Raw genomic sequence first — 19,713 nt, forward strand, 5'->3', positions numbered from 1 at the left:
ACTCAATATTAAGGGCTGGTACCTTTCATGTATTTCACATTAATTTAAAAGAGAAAAACTGATGTTTTCAGAAGAACAGTATCATTAATCACCCTGCTCTTGTGATGGAGGACCACTAAGATATATGAGTATGTATACAGCATTAGTCCTGTACCCTGACTTATTGAAACTCCAAATTTCAAAATTAGCAGGTACACCTTGGTAGCTTGGTAGAAGCAAGATATCACTGATAAACCAAGAAACTGCTGTCAAAATTTTGTTTCTATCAAGAGTGTTTATTCTGTAATTTGAGAAAGAAATACAAAACTGCCAATCACAAGCTACAACACACCTCAGATGTACCTGTGTTTCTGTCTCTCCCTCATCTCCTCCGTTTTTGGGGTGGTTTCCTACTTTTTTTTTTTTTTTTTTTTTGGCCAATGGGTATCGCACATTCAAGATTTTCAAAATTGGGGGAGATTGGAGGCTGCTGCCTCTTTGTGTGCACACCTCTGGTAAGCAGCAGTCTGTGAACAATAACATTTGCTTGTGTAGCTGTGAAGATATAATTACATGTACTGCAGCCTGAGATTTCATTGCGCATCCCTTACCAAATACACTGGGGGAGACACCTGTTTCACATTGAAGATCCCATGCTTCTATGCTTAAGGCCATCTGAAACAGCCAAAACTTAAGTTCAGGGCAAGACTGATTGCTGTAGTCACATGCCACCCCCCACCCCAAATGTAGCACTGATACATTTATTTACCTCTTTCATATTCATTTTCTGGCTGCCAAAATACAGGATGACACCACTGCCTATCTTTTTCTATTGCAGTTTGGAAAACTAGTTACTTTCTCAAACTTCTCAAACATCTAGAAAAGAAAGAGCTAAACCAGTCCAGGAAAATCAAGGTTTAGTTCTGTGTTAATCACAGTATTACTGTGACAGTCTTTAATCGTGAACATAATGTTCATACTGTAGCCAAACAGGGTCTTTTACCTTTAGAAAAAAAGAGCAATAAAGAGCTGGAAATCCTCATCATCTTCTTCTTTACAGCTGTTTAAGAGTATGTAAGATCAGACAGTGCAGGATCAAGGCTGAGACTTCTATGCCATCCTCTAGGATTTAGATGCTGGTTTCCACTCTCTCCTCCCCTTCCATTGTGCCACTGGGGAAAATGCAGAGAGGAACAGCCAGTGTTCCAGGTGGTGGGATCAGTGCTAAAAGTGGCTAAGCAAATCCCTGATATCAAAGGGCACAGGGAGTAAAATAAGACTGCTTACTATCCTGTTTGCTCATCCCAAATGACACTATGCAGCCTATGACATTAGGTACCTATGTGGCTTACCTTAAATACTGGAGCAAAATCTTAATGCTGCTATGCGTATGCACAGCCACACACACACCCATACCAGGAAGATCTCCACACACTGCCTGGGGACCGAACAGTTATCCCTGCCCACCAGAGTCTGGTCCTGGGGAAAAACTACAGAAAAGGACCAGGGAGATTTCCCAGGCAAGAGCAGCTGCTGATTCAGCGAAACACAGGCCTCTACACACTCAGAGCCTTTTCTTTGGCTTTGATTAAGGTCTCTGCTGTACAGTGATCCCTTTGCCCCAGTTTTATTCCTTTCTTCTCACCTGCTTCATCTTTTAGCTATACTTGAACTCTCACCTCAAACTTCAACATCCTTTACTCCTTTTTCTTCCCATTCAGATGATTCTTTTTATCTACATTCTTCACCCACCCAAAAAGCAGAGATGCCACCTTTAATTAAAAACAAAAACACACAAACACACACCATTCCCTCAGGCACCGAGCCTGCACAGACCAATACACACATGCATATAACCTTCAATATGTCAGGCTGAAGATGACAAGGCTGAACAGACTCAGAGGATGTGGCCTATGAACCTGCCTATAAACCTTGAGAATAACACAACATTTAGTGCTGCCTTACAGCTGATGTACTTCTGCTTTTTATACCTCATCTCCCTTTTGTCTGTTTACTTTGTTGGGAAAGTAAATTTCTGGAGCGGGGCCTTGCCACAGTCCTTTATCACAGGGGGTACATACAGCTCCTGTAACAGCAGGGGCCCTTTCCTAACCAGAAGAAGCACTCTTCTTTTTAATAATAAGATTAAAGCAAATTCCAAATATTCAAAACCACAAAGGGCCCAAAATTCTGAGACTGAGTTAACACAGCAGAATGTTTTGAACAATTAATAATGTGGGTTACTACTATCAGGTTTAGGAACTCTACGATGTGATCGGGCTGGGTTTCCAAGTCCTCTGCTACAAACACGGAAAAGACTGAATCACACTCTTGTTAAACCAGACCAGATCTCTTGAATGGATCAACCTTTCAATGAGCAGGTTAGGGGCAGCCAAACAGTAGTTAGGTAATGCTATAAAATGCTGATTTTCTGGGAACGTTGAAATTCAAACCATAGAATCATCAAGTGGTTTGGGTTGGAAGGGTCCTTAAAGATCATCTAGTTTCAATCCCCTGCCGTAGGCTGGGATACCTTCCACTAGAGCAGGTTGCTCAAAGTCCCATCCATCCAGCCTGGCCCTGAACACTTCCACGGATGGGGCAGCCACAGTTTCTCTGGGCAACCTGTGCCAGCGCCTCACCACCCTTACAGTGAAGAATTTCTTCCTAATGTCTAATCTAAATAAGATGCACTGAGGTGTCCAGTTTTTCTTCTGTCAAGCTACCCTGTATTTCCGGATGCTCTCACTGCACCATCAGAGCCTGCCAAGATCCAGGAAAGCATCTCTGCCAAGCCCCAGGCATCTGAACTTAATGACTCAGACCCCTCTCTTCACAGCCATAAGGCTGGCTCAAACTCTGAGGATTTCTGAACCTCTGTATTTTCTAGTTGATTTCCAATTTATTTATTTGCACACTGAAAATAAATGTTCACCTCTTCCTGATTTGTGTGCTTAACCACCTCCAGTTCAAGCCAAAAGTGAAACAGACACATAAACACACAAGTCCCAGGTCTGCTACCAAAGGATCCATCACTTTTCATTACCCAAATCTCAGTGTACAGAAGTGTTATTTTACACCAGTTCTGTACTAGACTAATAGGCAGCTGCATCACTCACAGCCTAGTTCCAGGCTCCACCCCAGCTAATTCCAGCCTTCCCCTTACATCTCATTCCTGTCCTAAGTTCCTCCTCTGTCTGATCCCCACAGACCCGCCTATATGGCCTCCGAGTCCAACTTTCTGTACCTTCAGGGAAACTTACTTTCTTACAGTTTTCCGCTCACTTGCTATGTACTTTCCCATTTCCCTGCACTCTCATCTTCTCTCCTCATTTTTCCTCTCCCACGGCAACTAAGCAACCATAGGTTTTCCAGTGAATAGCCTTGCCAGCACAATGCAAAATGTCGACTATTTTGCTCATTAATCTGCTGGCTACCCTGTGAGGACATTTGAAACACCTTAGCTATCATGAGACTCAGGATTACCACAATAAAATAAAATAAGAATTTTATCAAAGTATCTCGGTTTCACTGATGGCAGTTTAATGATAATTCATATTGAAAAGGTACTACTTCTCATGTGGAGGGAAATATGCTCTTACCTTGGTAGCCATAATATTATTTGAGAAATGAGAGAGAAGGAAAGATATCAATCTCAAAAATCCCACAGGAGGGATCTGGAGCAAGTAGCAGGCTGTTGTACAGGTCTGAAAATGCAGTCAGACCTGACAACTGAGCTGAAGTTTTTGCCATTGCTGTCTGTGTTCAGCAGTGAAACCCGGATGGTTTGGGGACCTCTTCTAGCTGAGGAAATACCTACCCATGATGTGCCTGATGGAGCTCAGTGCCAGTCAGCTACACAAACCACTCCCTGCTGCCTACTCCTGCAATGCCTGGTTTAAAATAGCAGCCTTCTCCCAGCTGAAGATCAGAAAGGGTACCACTGGACATCTCAAATACAGACACCTGTGCTCAGGCAACAAAATCCCTCCCCCAGAGACACAAGCACAGCTTCTCAGGTAACACAGGGGCAGTGCAGCATATCCTCAACCACAACTGAACAGTGCTTTGTATCTCTGAACACAGACAGCAGCTCATCCTCTTAGCAACATTTTATGAACCAAGCATGACATATGCACTGAACAACACTGCAATTTCCTTACAGTTTTGCAGGAAGCTCTACTTAAACAGAAATGTAATTTAATAGGAATAGAATGGCTCTTTAACTCAACTTGATTTGTCACGGATTTTACCTTATCAAGAGCATGGATATAATGCTATGCCTGGAATGAAGAAAAAATTGCACAGATTCCTAAAATATTGCAGATTGAACTCCAATGTACAAGACGTATATAATAGGTAAGTTATACATCTAATATACATCAGTATAACCATGATGATTTAAACATTTGGAATGTAAGTAAAGTTGAAAGCCTTAATGAAAAATATACTATGAGATAAAGACACATGCACCTTTATAAACTGGTTTAGAATTGAACTGGGATTGGACCACACTATTACAAGGCATAATTTGAACTGTCTTCTAGTGAACAGACAGAATTAGTACTTTTCAGGTTTACACAATGTAACAAAATATATTTTGGGAAGTAATAAAAAATTGGAGGCTGAGAGGCACTGGATGCAGCTCTGAAGGACAAACATACTGATATCAAATAAGAAGGGCACAACTTCACAGTATAAAAAGACACAGACTGCTACATTCAGACAAACTATGGTAACTGTATTGGGTTTGGATGGCAAGGTTTTGGTAGCTGGAGGGCTAATGGCTGGCTTCTGTGAGAAGCTGCTGAAGATTCCTCTGTGTCTGACAGAGCCAATGCCAGCTGGATCCAAGACAGACCTGCCACTGCCCAAGGCCAAGCCCATCAGTGACAGTGGTAGTGCCTCTGGGATAATGCATCTAAGAAGAGGAAAAAGTTGCTGCACAACCAGACAACTGTAGCCAGAGAGAAGGGAGAATATGTGAAACATCTCTGCAGACACCAAGCTCAGCGCAGAAGGAGGGCAGCAGCTGCTCCAGGCACTGGAGCAGAGATCCCCCTGCAGACCTTGGTACTGCCCATGGTGAGGCAAGGCTGTGCCCCTCGGCCCATGGGGGAGCAGATCTCCACCCATGAAAGACCCCACGCCAGAGCAGGGGGATGCCCAAAGGAGGCTGTGATCCCATGGGAAGCCCACTCTGGAGCAGACTTCTGGTAGGACCTGTGACCCTGTGGACAGAGAAGCCCACGCTGGAGCAGGCTTGCTGCAGGCCTTGTGATCTCATGGAAAGGACTCTCACTGAAGCAGCCTGTTCCTGAAGGACTGCACCCACAGAAGGGACCCACGCTGGAGCAGCCTGTTCCTGAAGGACTGCACCCCATGCAAGGGACCCACACTGGAGCAGCCTGTTCCTGAAGGACTGCACCCACAGAAGGGACCCACGCTGGAGTAGTCTGTTCCTGAAGGACTGCACCCACAGAAGGGACCCACGCTGGAGTAGTCTGTTCCTGAAGGACTGCACCCACAGAAGGGACCCACGCTGGAGTAGTCTGTTCCTGAAGGACTGCACCCACAGAAGGGACCCACGCTGGAGTAGTCTGTTCCTGAAGGACTGCACCCACAGAAGGGACCCACGCTGGAGTAGTCTGTTCCTGAAGGACTGCACCCACAGAAGGGACCCACGCTGGAGTAGTCTGTTCCTGAAGGACTGCACCCACAGAAGGGACCCACGCTGGAGTAGTCTGTTCCTGAAGGACTGCACCCACAGAAGGGACCCATGCTGGAGCAGCCTGTTCCTGAAGGACTGCACCCACAGAAGGGACCCACGCTGGAGCAGCCTGTTCCTGGACTGCACCCTGTGGGAAAGACTCAGGTTGCAGAAATCTGTGGGGAACTGACTCCCATGGGAGGGACTCCACGCTGTAGCAAGAGAAGAGTGTGAGGAGTCCTCCTCTGAGGAGGTAGGAATGGCAGACAGCGTGTGATGAACTGATCACAACCCCTATTCCCCATCCCCCTGTAGAAGAGGCAGAGAAACTACAAGGAAAGTTAAGCCTGGATAAAAAAGGGAGGGGTGGGGGAAGGTGTTTTTAAGGTTTGGTTTTATGTCTCATTATCCTACTCTAAATTTGATTGCTTATCAATTAATTTTTTTTCAAAGTCCAGTCTGTTTTGCTCCCTGTCCTTATCTTGACCCAGGGGACTTCCATCACATTTTCTCTCCCCGTCCAGCTGAGGAGTGGAGTGATAGAGCAGCTCTGGTGGGCACCTGGCATCCAGCCAGGGTTAGCCCACCACAGTAACAGAGAAAAAAAAAAAAAGCTGTCCTGCACTCTCAGTGCCCTCAGCTTTAGCCTGGAGTAAAATCTACTTTTCCTTTTCCTTCAGGGAAAACACTTTTAATTTTCTTCTTCATTCATTTCTTGGCCTCTGACAAAGGAGTCAAAAGGGTGGCAGTTGCTGAAGTCACTTATTGATTTTCTTGGTTTATTTATTAATGCCAGACATGCAAGGGCCTGTCTTCAAAATTTAACACCTAGTATTTTACACCATTGAGTAAACCCACCAGGAAGATTTGTTCCTTTATACCTCTGCAACTTTCACAAAAGGAGAGAGCTGCCCTCGCAGAAAGTTTATCAAACTTTGGCATTCACAGAAAGCTCTCAAATTTAGGGTCCCTCAGCTAAAGCTCTACAGACTGAAGTTCCCTGTCTTCTCTAAGAATGCTTTCTTCAGTGGTCTCACTTGACCATTCTTCTATCAGTAAACGGGAAGGAAAGCTCTGCTTTAAGATGAAATACGTGCAAATAGGAAGCAGAGGGAAAAGTAAAAAGGCACAGTATGAGATCAACAGGACAGTCTTCAAGGGTACATGTACATATCCCATGTACAATATGTTGCAGTGATCCAATGAAAGGCGACAGAAACCATGAATCACCCTGACAAGGTCTTGATTTCAGAGAAAAATGGCAAACACTTAAATGGAAACAGAAAAAAGCATCCTGACCATAAATTCTGCAAGGAGATTGCTGAAAGCATTGTCAAACTGCAAATGCTGTTAACAAATAAGAAGACAAAGCCCCTTCATAATAAGAAGTACTACTGTTGCTGCTGTTCTCCTCAAGATTATTCCCTCATATTATTAACTTCATTAATTTTACTTTACCTCAAAGAAACCTCAGCTTTTTTACTTCTGATCCCATACAGGATAAATACCAGGAAAGAAAGAATCAGATCACCTTGGCTGGATGAAAGAGAGAGCACTGTCTCATCTGCCATGCAACTACAATTCCCTAGGTCCTTTTTCACATGGACCTTTTAACACGGACAAGCCTAGAACTTAAAACATCTCCACCAGAAAAAGGGATGTTACACGTGAACAAAGCTGTAGATAACTACTGATGCCCAGAACTGGTCAGTCCAGTCCAGAGTTCCTGCTGAGTTATTTTACAGTGAGTGCTGTAAATGTTTGAAGAAGACTTTTTTGAGGGAGTACATTAGCTTTAAGCTAATGTAGTTTTACAAAAAAAATTTGCAAACTAAATTATGAAGAGATTTTGCTTATAAATGTGAGAGCTTTTAAATTTAACTACAATCAATATCAAATCATCTAAACCCACAAAATAAAAGAATCACGTTAGTGAGGTTCTATATTCTTAGAATAGATTTCTCATTAAAAAATCAATATCTAATTTTGCTCTAAAATATAAGAAAAATGTACTGTTCATTTAATCTCAAACGAATTTACACACTTTTTACATATACACTATCAGAATCAATTCATATAAATCTGCAATCTCCACCTCTGAATGAATACAGTCCCTTTCTGTAAATATATTGGAAAACAGCTTTTTTAAGAAAACGAAGGAAAACAAAATACGCAATTAAGACTGCAGGAAATTAGGGGTATACAGAACACAAAGGAATTTTAAAAAATACACAGATATACTTTTGAACTGGGGGGACGGAAGGGCGGAAGAGGGGGTTACAGACATGTAGGTAGCCATGCCTTGGTTTCACTTTTCTGAAGTTTACTTTCTGTGTAAAGCTTGGGGCGTAACTGAGCAGTTACTGAATGCATTTGAGAAAAATGTGCTTCTTTCTGCAAAATGCAAAACTTACAGGGACATTTCCCATCTAAACAGACTCAACAACGCTTCAGCCTTATTCCAGTTAACAGATGTGCTTCCAGTGACACTTGTTCCAAGGCAGAGATTCACCAAAATTAACCAAATTCAGCAGAGGCAAGGGATCACAACAATTCCATGTTTTGCTGGTCCATGGCAGCAACTTGTTCAACTCTGTCACCTGTCTCCATGATATGACTGAAGGCCAAATTGAGACTGCTCTCAATTTTCAGCTCCTGATCAAATTTCACCAATGCACTCTGCATATTTTAAGTGATGCTAAGCAACATAATGTTGCAATTAAAGTCCATAAAACAACTTGTACATATTTCCGTACAGCCTGGTTCCATATTCTTGGGCACAAGCACATACACATATACAAAATCTCTTCTAATTTCTCATCCATAAAGTGCAAGCCCATTACCCTGATACTCTGCAGGTGGCATCCAGGGCCAAAATCAATAGGGTTAAAGTGGAATGATCTAGAGTTCTCATAAATTCTGTCGTTTCTTCTCAACTGCCTAGGCTCATGCACCATGCACTCCATCAACCAGCTGCCTTCCTGTTCCAACATCCACAGCTAAAAACACACAGGCAGCAGAACACTAAACTGTATAGCTGAAGCCTGTCATGCAATTATTGCAATGTCAAAATTTTTGCAATAAATAATAGTACCAAGGAGACTAATCACCTAAAGTAACTAAAATACTCATAGACTGTTCATGTCCTTTTACCACTCAAGCTTTCACATTATGTTTTCATCTACATCCATGCAATTTTATTTAATCAGTACAAAATTTAGTCTCTTGATGTCAAATGTCAAAATGATTCTGAAGTTAATACTGCAAAAGTGCAATGACTTTATTTTGAAAATAACTTCATATGAAAGGCTAATTAAATACCTAGAGAATAATGAATATAAATGAAAAATCACACTGACTGCTTTCTTACATGCAAAAGGTACAGAAATTGTGTAAAGAAATGATTTCAGAAAGCTCAGCTACTCTGGCTCATGCCTTTTCCATGACCAATAAAATCATCAAAAGAAAACAGGTATAACTGTTAGTATAATAACAACAAATCATGGCTCAAAACACAACTAAACATATTCAATCATCCAGTTCCAAAATGGCCTTTTGTTACATAAACTCTCCATTGCCATTTCTCTCAGAAGTTCTGTTACTGATCATTTGATCTGTAGAATACTTCCACATGAGTAATACATATTAATGCAAATAACCCATAGTTAAGCCTCTGGATTGTTTGTATAGCATGGGACTTTAGGTAAATATCTGGAAAAAACATGATGCATCAATATAATCATTACAAAATCTTAGCTCATTTATATCATTTTGAAGTCTTCACAGTATATTCAAAGACTTTAGAATTATGATTTATTTTACAAAAATGTAGACAAAATCTTCATGAGTAGCAGCTACAAAATTGTAATGCTTGCTAGCTCATAGGCAAAACAAGGTTTATAAAAAATTGTAGTATCTTTTATTAGACCTGCTGGTGCAAGATTTAGACAGCCTTTTGGGTACATAATTTCTTTGTTTGACCAATTCAGAGTACACAGTATTGGTAACCAAGAGAAACACTTGAGAAGACACTTCACACTTAGGTCATTCAAGCATGTGAAGACTTCCACTAGCAATTTTCAGCACAAACAGAGCACTCTGTTTCTTGCTAGAAGAGTAGCAGACTTTTTCTCTGCAATATAATAATACTTACACTAAAACAGCATGGTTGGGCTGTGCTCCATTCATGAGCAATGTCCTAATAAATTTTACATAATGAAGATTTTTTTAAAAATGACTCTCAATTAAGGACCTTAAAGTAAATAACTGTATTTTTATGCCAGACATTTAAACCACCATTCTAACTAGAATTTGGTGTTTATCTACAGCTCAAAATACAGCAAAAAATATTCTTTGGTTACACCCCAGATCCTCCAGATTTCAAACGGTTAATTTGCTAGATCCACCACTGTCACCACAAAAAAGTTTAGCTTTATCTGCTAGGTTCACCCCTGTTCAAAAAGCAGCTCTCAGGGCATACACTGATCTTCAGTGACTCCAAGAGGGCTTAATACAGGAAAGGCAAACCTAAGAAAAAGTAGATTTCAAACACTGCCCAACCTATACACAGACAGACATGCTTCTCCCCTATGTTCAATCATATTAACAACATGGAAAGTGCACAAAGTCCTGACACTGAAAATAAGGGACACCTGATGTGAACAAACTCAGAAATGAGTGCTGAAATAGATGTTCTAATTCAATCTAGAACTGTCTGGAAACAGCTATTCATCGTGCCGTGCCTCTTCATGCCTCCAAAGTGGCAAGTGTGTGAATGGTTTTGTGTGTGTCATTATTCTGAAAATTGCAACTAGCTTTTCTTGCCTCTGTAAGAGTGCCAGAAAATATATTTGGAACATGGCTTTTTCATTTAAAACTCTCTCTGGACATACATATCTGACATGCAATCAAATTCGGAGAATGATTACTTCAGTTATAAGTACAAAGAATTACAATGCTATCCTATCGTGTTGTGCAAATTATCTTACCTAAGTAACTCTTAAAGCAATCTGATTAGAGGTATTCTGTTTTGCTGTTTGTTGTGAAAACCAAAAATAACCCTAACATTTACTGCCTAGATTCCAAAATTAGGCAACACCATAAACACTGCATAATATTTTACCATATCTGTGAAATATAAAAGAAGAGCTAAAACAATTGTAGCTCTTGACAGATGCAGAGATCTAATAAGCTATCTGCATCCTTACAGATCCGATATATGGATCTGACTGGAGTAAAACACACAGCTCTGATCAGGTGTAAATCATTCCAGTAGTTGTAAATTATATGCAAGTATTTCCAAAAAGCAGAATTAAATCACTCTGCATTTGTGACTGATTATATAAGATTCACCACTGGGAATTAAACTGTAGGCACTCAAGCTTTTCCCCAAAAACCATGATTGTGTGCCAGAATCTATTAATTAAACTTGGCAGGCCCAAGGGAGAAGACAAATGCAGTGGGCATCAGTGGGTAGAGTGAAGGAGAAGGTAGAACTGGCTAAAAATTATAAACGGCTCTAAGTATTGGCAACCAAAAATAAAACTTCAGTTTTTTCATTTTCCACCTTCAGTAACGCATGCATCCCAACAAGCCTGAACACAAGGGCAACAATATTTTTAAACATTTAAAAATGTATTTCAATATTTTTAAATAGCCTTTTCCTAAGGCATTAAGTTCAAGTCTTAAAATGCTTAATAACCTCCTGATGAAGAAAGCATACTACATCTTTGTTATTTGCTTTCCTATATTTAGGGATGCAAAAAATTCTTCACATAAGCCTTCAGAAATAAAAGGGCATTGGCAAGACTGAGAATTCCAAAACTCTCTTAATGCTGTTCTCCCTCTGCTATTTTCCAGAAAAACAATCAACAGGAATGTACCTTCCCCATTTAGAGAAGATGGTCTCTTCTTGCATAAGTCCTTTTAAGATCTGGGTTTATAGCAACTCTGTACTTTAAGAAGTTCCTGCCCAGAGATCATGTTATTTCACCCAGTCTTTGTCTTCACCCTTCTGAAGGGCACAGATAATGCCCATGAATTTGTAGACTCACGAACTTCTCTCTCAGAAAGTATTGGCCCAGTGTCAGACAAAGCTGGGCATGAAGCTTTGGAGGCTTCTTGTATCAAGTGGATAATCACGTGGGAAGATGCAAGAACAGGAACCCTGTGCATTTTAATAAAACCACTGAAACTGGGGCCAGAAAAAAGCTCTGGACAAAAGCTTGCACTTCAGACCTTCCAGAATTTCAACATATGCTGATCGGAAGCCCATGCCTCGAACATGATAGGGATGTTTATTGCCTGTCATTCCCTATCTCTTCCTGCTTTTCTACAGCTTTTGAGGAAATTCCTATGAATCTACTATTGTCTGCTGACAGTCTCCTGCTCCTGCCTTTACGGGGAGATGGCCCCCCAGTACAACAGTCAATGAGTGTCTCATAATTGCCTTCCCACATGACTGTGTGCAGTTGTGAATACATTTTGACTGTCTTCTTGGACTACTCAGTCCACCTTCCTGCTTGAAGATCGTTATCGATTCCCTGAAATTCCCCTGAAGTCATGAAATACCGCCTTCTAATTCTGAGGTCACCACAGTTGTCTCCTTTGATCAGGACACCTTTATGGCCACACCTACCCTCTCACAGTGGTGAAAACTTGAAGCTTTGAATGCTGTTGAAGTCCTTCTGATATTTCCCATTGGCCAAAAGGCAATAACAGTTTCCGCACTGTTTAATTCTTTCCCCCTCTCTGAGTAAGGACCTTGAACAGGAAAGAGAAGGAAAGGGGCAGGGAGCAGTGACCACAAGCAGTTCTCTTCCTGAATGATTCAGGCTGATTCAAGAACACATTAGATACTGGTCACTCTCTTCAGATTTAAAACATTCAACAAAGTATTCAATCAAAGTGTGTTAGGATCAACTTGTCCCTAGTTATTAACTGCAACTCCCATGGAAAATCTTGAAATAACTCTTTCAAGATCTGGGAAGGTTTCAAGCACCTGCAAGCCTTTCTACTGAAGCTACTCAACTAAAGTTACAAAACTACGAAGAACCTCTTGTGTCCCCAAGTTCCCTACTACTTCTATTCCCTTGGAAAACAATCTCTTTCACAAAGCTGCTAAATCCCACCAGAAAGGTAGTAAAAGCTTTTGTCCTCACTTAAATTTGCCCTAGAAAATGACTGCCATGGTAACTAGGAACCTTCTTCTAATTTCCAGACAAAATCTGTCTAAGGTTGATTTATAGCCTTTCCCCCTTTGATAAGCTACTGATCCGTCAGGGGGTGGGTAACAGTACGTTGGCTGTCTCAGTGCTTAATCCTCTTGGGCCATGAGAGTCTGTAAGAGAACAGAACTGGAACGCAACTGTGTTCACAGCTGCTGTGGTTTGCACTTAGTACTTACCTAACCCAATGGGAAAAGGCTCACAATTGCACATAAGCAAACTTTAGTTTAAGTACATACAAGTAAGTACATATAGTTCTTATATATCATTTGTCTATGACTGAAACATGCTAAATATTAACTGGGGTTGTTTCACTTCAAGCCACCTTATACCCACAAACAATATAGTAGTCTCAGGCTATCTAGTGTCTGAACATACACTTCAAACTTTTTAACTGTTTTCCTTTAAAATGGTGTCCCTGTCCCCCTGCTCCACTTTTGCAAACGATGGCTTGTTTTTCTCTTCAGCCTCATTGAAAACTTCCCTCTCATGCTTCCTCACAATCTGCTAGTCACGTGAGTCACCTGTAGGGCAACATCTAGATGTCAATTTAGACATCAGCCACTCATGAGCAAGAGCTTCCCTTTCAGCTACAGGAGTATCTACCACATAAAAGACAAAAAAATGCTTCCAACATGAATTGTTTTGCAGAGAAGGCCATGGCACATCCTACCAGTGTCCTATGCAAACATTTATTCATACAGAAGCAGCAGAAGCTGGGGTTTATAAGGCCAGGCTCCAATTAGCAGAGTTGTTAGAGACTACAGTCTTCAGAGATACCCGCAAAAGCTAGTACGCCAGTGTGAAACAGGCAAACAAGTGGAAGAGAGTCGAGTCTGCCATGGTAAAGCCCCACCTACCCAACAGACTCCTCTCCATCAAAGACGTGGCAAAGAAGGTGAAGCTCTCCCAGTCACAGAGGAACAAAAAGGCAAAGCTTTGAAGCCTCAAGACTGATCATTCAGCTGCAAGGGAGGAGAACCTGCTTCCTACTCCCAGACCTCTCAGTATTTTAAACTTCTCTGACTCTTTTATAAAAGGCTACATTAACAGCCCTGGGTAACCAGAAGCACAAAGCATGAGATGAGATGATGGCTCCTCTGCAAAGAGAGCTCTTCCTGTTGGGCTTGTCAGTGACTTAGGCTCCTGGGTCCATAAATTTTTCAGTCTTTCTATGGGGAGCAAAGCTTTTTCCACCAAGTCATAACATAACAGCACTTGTCCAAGATGCAATTTCTTCAGGTTGGTAAGTGTACTGGGCTTAGGTAACCACTTCGTAACCACCAGGCTATTACACCCAAGGTAGCTGGAAGCGTAACACTGCCTCTCCCCTACACGTTAAGAAAGTGGCCACCACTGTGACAACAGGACTTTGAGTTCCACACTGAGTATCAATACAATTTACAGAAGTACTGTATTACTATCAGGTTTTTCAGAGGACTTAAGCATATGACTATGTAGTTTGAGACTCCCAGACTTAGATGTAAGACACAGCAAGCAATAGAGCAGCCAAAGCACTTGTATGATCTGGGCCTATATGCCCTGGACACACAGAAACATGCAGGTTCTCACATGCACCGTTACAGAAATATTTCATGCGAGTGCACTCAAGACGCCTCAGGTTCTACTTAGTGCCAGGTAAGCAAAGTGGTTATGTGGATTTGAGCCCATACACCAGACCAGGACCACAGTTCACTGCACAGAAGCATGGATATGCTCTCAGAAGTAGCTACTGACACTGCCCCTATTACAGCAGGAATGTAAAACCCGTCTTTGGATGTAAAGGAAATTTTCAGGGAATTGGCTAATGAATGTTAAAGTGCTCCTCATGCCAAGGTACACCTATTCATAACAAAAGCAAAAGGATAAACTTTCACAAAAGCCCTAACTCCTCAACATGTTGCTCCAAGGTATTCAACAGGTCACAGGATAGCAGAATTTTCACCTGTCCCCACAGTGGTTTGAAATCTGACATCGTGAGGGGAGGATGAGGTCTCTGCTGCTGACCAGGTATACCTAGAAGAAAGCCACACTGGCCAGTACAAGTTGCATGCCTTTATCCTGTGGGTGCTGTGTTAGCCCCAGATTGTTAAAGGAAACTCAACAAACTGCCAGACAGGGCAAGTTCCTGGAAGGAGACAAGCATGTGTTTTCAAACGAGAGCATGCATTTGTCACTCCCCAGTGAAAGCAGTGAAAGCATGACGCTGTCCATAGTACACACTGATGTCAGCACGAACTGGCAGAGATGCTTTACAAGAAGCCTTTTAGCTCAGTCAGAATCAGGGCTCAGGAAGACAAATGTACAGACACAGAGAGGGACACAGCGTCTTTACCGATAACCCTAATGTCCTTCACTCTCCTGAAATCCACAGTCTACTCACAGAAACACCTGAAATTCCCTTGCATCCACAATTTTGTGATCAGCATGCGAAGAACACAGGAGTTTTACCAATAATTCTTCCTATAGCTTTCTGCTATGAGGAGTGCTGGAAAGGAAAATTGTAAGTACTGGTTTAGAAACTCTTATAGCTTACAGGACACTCAGAACAGGAGAGAAACACTGCACCCTTTTTAGCCTTTATGATTCATGAGACAGCATATACCCAGCCTCTGATCAGCCCAGGACTGAAGGTAGCCTAGCTTGCAGCATTGATCCGCTTCGCTTCCAGGACACATTACAGATTTGCACGTGGGTGTTACAGACAGAAAATTCCTCTGCCAGGTGGTTTTAAATGAAAACTGGTGGCTGATTTGCTGAGACATCTGAATAATCAGAAAAACTCTTACTTAAGATAATAGGAAGGGACGGTGATGATATGCAACTTCTATAATATAGCCATGTCATCTGAAAAATACCACTGTGTATTTGTAACAAACCAAAATTATGGGAGTAAATTTCATCTCAAAATCCAATCTTAAAAGAGTTATTCTCTGGAAAGATGCACCTAGCTCTTGTCCCAAAGAGGAAGTAAGTGCTCAGCATACAGAAAAGGCAAACGATCTCAGATAACCTAATGGCTCTCAGCAAGAATCAAATCATAATCCATATAAAAAACTCTTTGCTGTGACCTAATTTTTGAAAACCAAAGATGTAGCTAAAGTGACTACACAGGTTTGTAAGGTTCCCAATGCATCTTCTAGCAATTTCTGGCTCTTTATTTAAAGAAAAAAAAATCTAGTTAAAAAGTCACTATTCATCAGACCAATGGACAGCCCAGACTGTAATTCTCACAATTTGAAAGAACTGTCATAAGGAAATAACTTTTAACTTTGGATATCACAAATCTTGAAGATGAGGTAATTTCAAGTTTGATTCACAAAATACAATTCCTGAGCTCTTCTAAATTTTTTATTTGAAGTGCCCTAAATTCATTTAGTAAAACTGCTTAAGATTCCCATAATTTCACAGAAGAAGTATCAGTCCAGGATTCAGAAATTCCAATGCAAAAGAGCAGAAGAAAAAAAAAACAAGGGAGGTGGGGGGGAGAGAGGAAAATTTATCCTCTACTCCGTGTTAAAAGGAATAGGGCTGAGAAATTACCATCTCTACCAATAAAAGTTCATTCTTGCAGTGACTGTAAGATTTATAGTATTGCTCTACATCATCACAGAACCAGTAATCTTCTTCACAGAATAATAGCTAATATTTACAGGGAAGTAGCTGGGCTGGAGGACTAGGAATGGGAGAAGGATAAATGTAGTTCAGAGCCTCTGAGGTACTCTTTTATTTAATTTCCTTCTGATGAACAGAAGCTGAGGAGGGATCCTTCACTTACGTTCCCCCACACTGACTAATGCAGTTCATTTTCATGTTTCAGCCACCCCGTCTCCACAGCCAGCCACACCCCAAGCGCAATGAACAGCAACAGCAAACTGAACTCTTCGTCCTGGACCGAGATCCAAACGTCACGCTTCCGACCAGCCCCTTGGCAATATGCAACGCTAGCAGCTGGGCCTCAGCACCCACTGCTGCAATCACCTCTAGTAGCCCCTCTGAAAATTCAGAGCCAAGCATGGCTGGGAAGAGAAAAAGACAGCAATACACTGAAACACTGTCCAACTTTCCCATAGGGCCAGGAGCCTGCGAGGTTTGCTCTCCCCATCAATCAGAGAAAGGCCACTGGGAAGAGCTGGTACCTGCATTGCTCCAGTGGGTATTTCCGATGCTGACAAAGGAGATACCCAGATCACGTCACACCTCTAGAGCGTCCCTTCCAAACACAGGTGTACACAACTAGGGACACTGAGGTAAGGATACACCTGCCGTGGCAGGGAGGGTGTGGGTTAACGCCAGAGGTCTGCACTATCCCTGCCACCTCTCCTACAGTTCCCCCCTCAGGGCAAACAGGCCTGATGGGTACTCAGAAGAGGAGAAACCCTGATTCTCCTCCACAGGCCACAGCTTCAATCTGTTTATTCTCATCACTCGCAGCAGGCAATTCTGTAACGTTACGTTTGAAGCCTCCTATTGACGGAGGAAGCCAGAAAATGTGGTCACATGCGCGGTTTGGCAAGGCTGGGGAGATAAGGTTCAAGAAAGGCTGTGGGGACCTGGCTTCCAAACATGGCACCTCCCCACACACCTTCCCATGCCGCCGGCAGCGGGACAAACCCGCTACCCCTCCGTCCCGCCACCACGTACGCACGCACGCTTCCCCTCTGTAACGAGCGGTGCGACTAATTGCATTAATTTCCTCATGTCGAACGCCCCGCTGAACCCGCAGCGAGCTGTCCCCCGGCCGCTGCGATCCCGGGAGGCCAGCTCGGGGGGCGGCGGTCGGGGGCAGTCGCCTCAGCCCCGCGTCGGGCAGCGGCTGCCGAGCCAGGCGGTGGCAGCACGGCGGCGGCGGAGGCTCCCGCACGCAGGGAAACCCCACCCAGCGGCCCCTCCTGAGAGAGGCGGGGTTCTGGGGACCCCAAAGGAATCCCACCTCACCCCTCACTCCCCATGGTGGGGTTTCCTCCCGCCTCTTTCGCCCGCCGGTTCCCTCGGGGTGGGGAGGGCCGCCGTCCCGACTGCGTCCCGCTGTGCCGGGCTCCCCCGGCAGCTCTGCCTCGGAAGGAGCTGCCCGGGGTCGGGAAGGACGGTCGGGGAGGAGGGAAGTTATGGGTCAGGAGCGGAGCGGGACCAGGGCCCCGCAGCGCCGGCCATGGCAAGGGGTCCCTGCGGGGCGGCCCTGGGCAGCGGCCGGCTCCGGCTGTTGGCAGCGCCTGCTCCCGCCCGCCGGCGATCGGCGCATGAATGAGTGCCTGAATGAATGAATGACTGGCGTCTGCTTACTTGAGCATGGCCTCTTCTTTCTCCTCCTCTTCTTTCTGCCGGTCCATCACTGCCATGATAATGTTCCTCTCCTCCTCTGTCAGGTGGCTCAGGTCGGGCAGCTCCTGCATCGGGGGGGGCACCGTAGGCGGGCGAGGGCCGCGGGGCCCCACCGAAGAAGACATTTTCTTGCCGCCTCTCCCTTACACCTTCTACCTTCGCACAGCAGCCCCGGCCAGCCTCTCCTCCGCCCCCTTCTCACAGTGTAGTCCTCCGAGCAGCAGCAGCCGGCAGCTCTCGAGCAGCAGCGGAGGAGGCGGAGACCCAGCCTTTCATGGTTGCTCGCATCCACCCCGGCCCGGCTCCTGCTGCTTGCTCCCTTTGTTTCCTCGGTTCAGGGAGCTCGGGGGCTGCCGTTCCGCCGCCCGCAGCCCATCCTCCCGGCGGTGGGCGTGCGCGGTGGGGGTGCCGTGGCGCGGAGGGCTCCGGTCGCCGCTGGCGGGCTGCGTGCGGTAACAGGGGGCGGTGCGGGCCGGCAGGGAAGGGCGGGTGCTGCCGCCGCCGCCGCCGAAATGCTCCGCTGCTGCGAGCCTGGGGCTGGGAGGAGAGAGGGGATGGGGGGGGGGGTCGGTGCCGGTGAGGCGGAGTCCGAGGCGCGTCGCCGCTGCCTGCCCCTGCTTGGGACCTGGCCGGCCGCGCCACTCCCCGCCTCTCTCGCTTGTCCCGCTGCCGCACGGCTACGGAGCTGGCACCGCCGTCCTCATCACGTCTTCCCGGAGGTTTTCGTGCCGCAGGTCAGGTCCGGGAGCTCGCCCCAATCCCTCAGGGCTGCCGTCTACGCCCTGGGCAGGGGCTACCCGCTGGAAGGGGGCAGCTGCCTCGGAGCTGTGCTACGAGCTCGCTGAGGGCGGCCTGAGGCGCCGGGAGAGCCCTGGGCTACCGGTGTTGTGCTGCTCCCTAGGGCGTGAGCCGTGCTAGCCCCAGCCCCCGGTATCAGCTCCAGCTGCAGCCTTGGGCAAGCACTGTCACCACTCGAGCGTCCCTTCTCTGGGATCCCACCATTCAGCACCTTCTTCATCTGCCTCTTACACTCAGGCAGTGGCACACATGCCATGATCTCTCCATGCTTCCTTGGGAATGGCGAGCGCTCTTAACTGCTTGCGGATCCATATTTTCACTGCTCTGACCCACCAAAACCTGCCATGAAACATGCCACAGTGCCAACTGAGGAGATAGTGCACCACAAAACAAAACTTCAGTTCCAGACAGACATAGCTTCCCTATCGACTTTTGATCTATCAGCTCTGAGCAACTTGATTTTTGGGGAGCTGGCAATGAACACACCAGCTCTTCTCTACAGGAGATCATCTGCATGTAATCCACTGGGCAGGAGCTCATGCCTGTAGATCTGAAGGGTCCCTTACCCAAACGCATGCCAGTCACTGAATGAAATCGTTTTAGCTATGTAGAAATGCAAAGCTGAGAAAACTGCACTGTCAAATAAAATGTGAGGTACCACTAACATACACTGACATG

General features: G+C 44.6%; 1 protein-coding gene across 22 annotated transcripts in view; it reads right to left on the reverse strand.

Moving 5' to 3' along the window:
- The window catches only part of RIMS1 (regulating synaptic membrane exocytosis 1), a 303,442-nt gene extending 284,779 nt beyond the window's left edge, over positions 1–18,663 (reverse strand). For all 22 annotated transcript variants that reach the window (XM_061460482.1, XM_061460480.1, XM_061460507.1 and 19 more), the window contains exon 1: positions 18,199–18,663. In XM_061460482.1, coding sequence (XP_061316466.1) covers positions 18,199–18,362 — 164 coding nt within the window. In that variant the 5' untranslated portion in view covers positions 18,363–18,663. The remainder of the gene's footprint in view (positions 1–18,198) is intronic.
- Between the last annotated feature and the right edge of the window lie 1,050 nt (positions 18,664–19,713).

The sequence above is a fragment of the Pezoporus flaviventris genome, unplaced genomic scaffold, assembly GCF_033815535.1.
Source record: "Pezoporus flaviventris isolate CSIRO_AGI_PZ_B2104156 unplaced genomic scaffold, CSIRO_AGI_Pfla_v1 ptg000031l, whole genome shotgun sequence".
NCBI lineage: Eukaryota > Metazoa > Chordata > Aves > Psittaciformes > Psittacidae > Pezoporus > Pezoporus flaviventris.